The sequence below is a fragment of the Pteropus vampyrus genome, unplaced genomic scaffold (genome assembly GCF_000151845.1).
Source record: "Pteropus vampyrus isolate Shadow unplaced genomic scaffold, Pvam_2.0 Scaffold209, whole genome shotgun sequence".
NCBI classification, from domain to species: domain Eukaryota; kingdom Metazoa; phylum Chordata; class Mammalia; order Chiroptera; family Pteropodidae; genus Pteropus; species Pteropus vampyrus.
Window position 1 is genome coordinate 1646573 of NW_011888990.1, and position 2985 is coordinate 1649557.

The 2985-nt window shown below is 55.8% G+C and overlaps 1 protein-coding gene across 1 annotated transcript in view; it reads left to right on the plus strand.

The window, feature by feature from the left end:
* Positions 1-5: 5 nt before the first annotated feature.
* Positions 6-2985, plus strand: part of PAG1 (phosphoprotein membrane anchor with glycosphingolipid microdomains 1) — a gene marked incomplete at its 5' end in the record, with an annotated part of 19786 nt that continues 16806 nt past the window's right edge. Inside the window, 2 exons of the mRNA XM_011372551.2 lie at positions 6-37; positions 1897-1948. Coding sequence (XP_011370853.1) covers positions 6-37; positions 1897-1948 — 84 coding nt within the window. The remainder of the gene's footprint in view (positions 38-1896; positions 1949-2985) is intronic.

Sequence of the window (2985 nt, forward strand, 5' to 3'; positions counted from 1 at the left end):
TCGCCCTCCTCATCTTCCTGTGCTCCAGCTGTGACAGGTGAGAGCCGGCCCCCAGCAGGCCCTAGGGGCACGCCCGTCTCATGGGGGACCCCACCTCGCAGGCGTCCTCAGACACCTGTGGGCCGGGTCAGCCAGCTTCTCTGGGCCGGGGGTCCCAAGGCCTGTTCTCGTCACTGAGTGACACTCGCAGTCGATTCTGCTGGGGGTGGGGCAGCTGGACGAGCTTCATGGAAGAAACCCCTGCTCTCTCCCGAGCACGTGCCCGTCCAGGGGTCTGCTGTCCCTGCCATCTGTGGACCGCTGGAAACCTAAGTGCCGTGTGCACTGGAGAGACTGTGTCTGCCGCCACTTGGAGTTCCTGAGAATGTCTGCTGTTACGTGGCTTTGGGGCGCGGGATCATTTTAGTAAAGTTATCATCTAGAACTACAGTTTCTTAAGAAACGTGAGCTTCCCTATAAGACAGATGTGTTGATTATGAAATAACTATCTGTCCTTTTTTAGGGTGACACCCCTCTGTCTCTCCTGCCCCCTCCCTCCTTTCCGCAGGCCTCCCTCGCGTAAAATGTCTGCTCTCCCTGAAAGATCTTTGCTGACGGAAGCACAGTGCTTTCCAACCAGGACTGATTTTCAAGGCGCTCAGACACCTTACAATACGGGCGGCCTGCTGGTGGGTGGGCGGCCGCTGGGGCCAGTGCTGACCAGCGAGCCCTCTTCCAAACTCTTCCCAGTAACCTCAGAAGAGACTCAACAAGTGTCATTTAAGGGTCTGGATCAGGCAACAGAATACATTAGATTAAAGACTACTTTTTCTAAAGAAAGAGTCTGGATATGCATCCTACCCTAAAGTCTCTGCCCAGAGGGGGAAAGCCAGACTCCCGGAACCCAGGTACCTCCTACTCCTGCGCAGGTGGACCCGGGCCTGCAGGCCCCGCCGGAGTCTGGCGGGAAGATGCCGCGGAGGCCCGCGGAGGCCCGCGGAGACTCTGCCCCGGCTGGGCGCACCCGCCGCTGCAGTTACTGACGTGCCCACCAGGGGGCGCTGTTGCCCCGCAGTCCGCAGGAGACGCGCTCCCCTCCCGGTGGCTTGCTTTAGAGCGCACCGAATAAAAATAAATTCTATTTTTACTCCGCGGACTTTTCCATAAACTGGAAGTACACATGACTCATCCCGAGAGCATGCACCCTCCCCGACGTGCCAACATTTGTGTTTTGTTTCATTAATTTCTCAGTCCCATTGCAGCGTGTGCCTGCAAACACTCCAAATTAAGCAAGCGATGTCTGGATTTTCTTTAAAAATAATGATAATAATAATAAAACAATAATAGTAATATAAGGCACCATTCCTCCCAATAGTCTAGATAATAATAATAGTGATATAATAATAAAAGGCACCGTTCCTCCCAATATGCTAGATAATAATAGTAATAGTAATATAATAAAAGGCACCATTCCTCCCAATATTCTAGACAATAATAATAATAGTAATATAATAATAAGTCACCGTTCCTCCCAATATTCTAGATAGTAATAGTAATATAATAATAAAAGGCACCGTTCCTCCCAATATTCTAGATAATAATAATAGTAATATAATAATAAGTCACCGTTCCTCCCAATATTCTAGACATGACTGTCTTCTACACAGGCTTCTGCCTCCGTCCTGTTGAGAGCCTGTAATTGCTACTCTGGGAGGACCGGGAAAACTGGTGACCGTCCCCCACGACCCCACCCCCTGGGACCAGTAACTGTCTGGCTTTTGCTTCCCTGGCAAAACGAACCTGGTTCTTAAAAGGGAGGTGTCGATGCTGCTGAAAATGAGCACCGGAGAGGGGAGGACGTGCTTGGTCTCAGGTGGCGCGTCTGACCTCACGGCGACGTTTTATTTTCCATTTCAGAGAGAAGAAGCCGAGACAGCACAGCGGGGACCACGAGAACCTGATGAACGTGGTGAGTGTGTGTGTGCATGTGTCCGTGTGTGCGCACGCGTGTGTGTGTGCACGTGTCCGTGTGTGTGCACGCGTGTGTGTGTGCACGTGTCCGTGTGTGTGCACGCGTGTGCGCCCGTGTCCGTGTGTCTGCACACCTGTGCACACGCCCATGCACGTGTGTGTGCGTGTGTGTGTGCAAACATCGGGCACTGATCCAAGCGTGTTCCTACAAGCTTGCGACTTCCTTCAGGAAAGGGTCAGCTGCAGGCCCCTGGCTGCCTGGGCCGGGTCCTTCCTGTGGGTGGAGACGGCCGAGGCTGGAGGCCGGTGCGATCGGCAGAGCTCGTGGGAGCCCCGGCCTGCAGCGGGCCGTGTCTGCTGTCCCTGTGCAGCTCCAGCCGGGCGTGTCCGGGGTGTGTGGGTTTGTCGGCGCCGGCTTAACTAGGGCTGCCAACGGCACGGCTCAGATGCCAGTGCCATCCGGCAGCTCTGCAGGCGGCAGATCCGAGACCGAGGAGCCGGCGGGGCCGCCCCAGAGCCTCTGAGGGCCGGTCCACCCGGCCTCTTTCCCCGCTCCTGGGGTTTTGCCGGCCACCTTGGCACTCCCAGGTCCCTCCCTGTGTCACTTCGTGTGGTCCTCTTTGGATGCGTGTCTGTCTGTCCAGGTTTCCCTTTTCCTAAGAACTCTAGGGTGACCTCATCTCATCTGAACTGCGTTCATCCGCAATGACCCTATTTCCAAATAAAGTCACACCCTATGGTGTCGGGGACTCGGCCTTCGACATCGGACTTTGGGGGCCTGTAACAGCTGGCCATCAGGCTCACCGGAGCCTGGGATGCCCAGCTCACCGGCAGTGCCCGGCCTTGCTGGGTTTTCCTCGGCCCTTGGTGTCTTCCGGCTGCTGACAAGCCCCGAGGGCGTCTCCCACCCACCCCTGACTCTGAGGAGCAGCCTGGTCCGGCCCTGGCGTCCTGGCCCCACCTCGTTCTCTCCACTCAGGTTCATGCCCTTGACCGCCCTTGACCGCCCTTGACCAGCTGAGTGGTTTCCGCTGT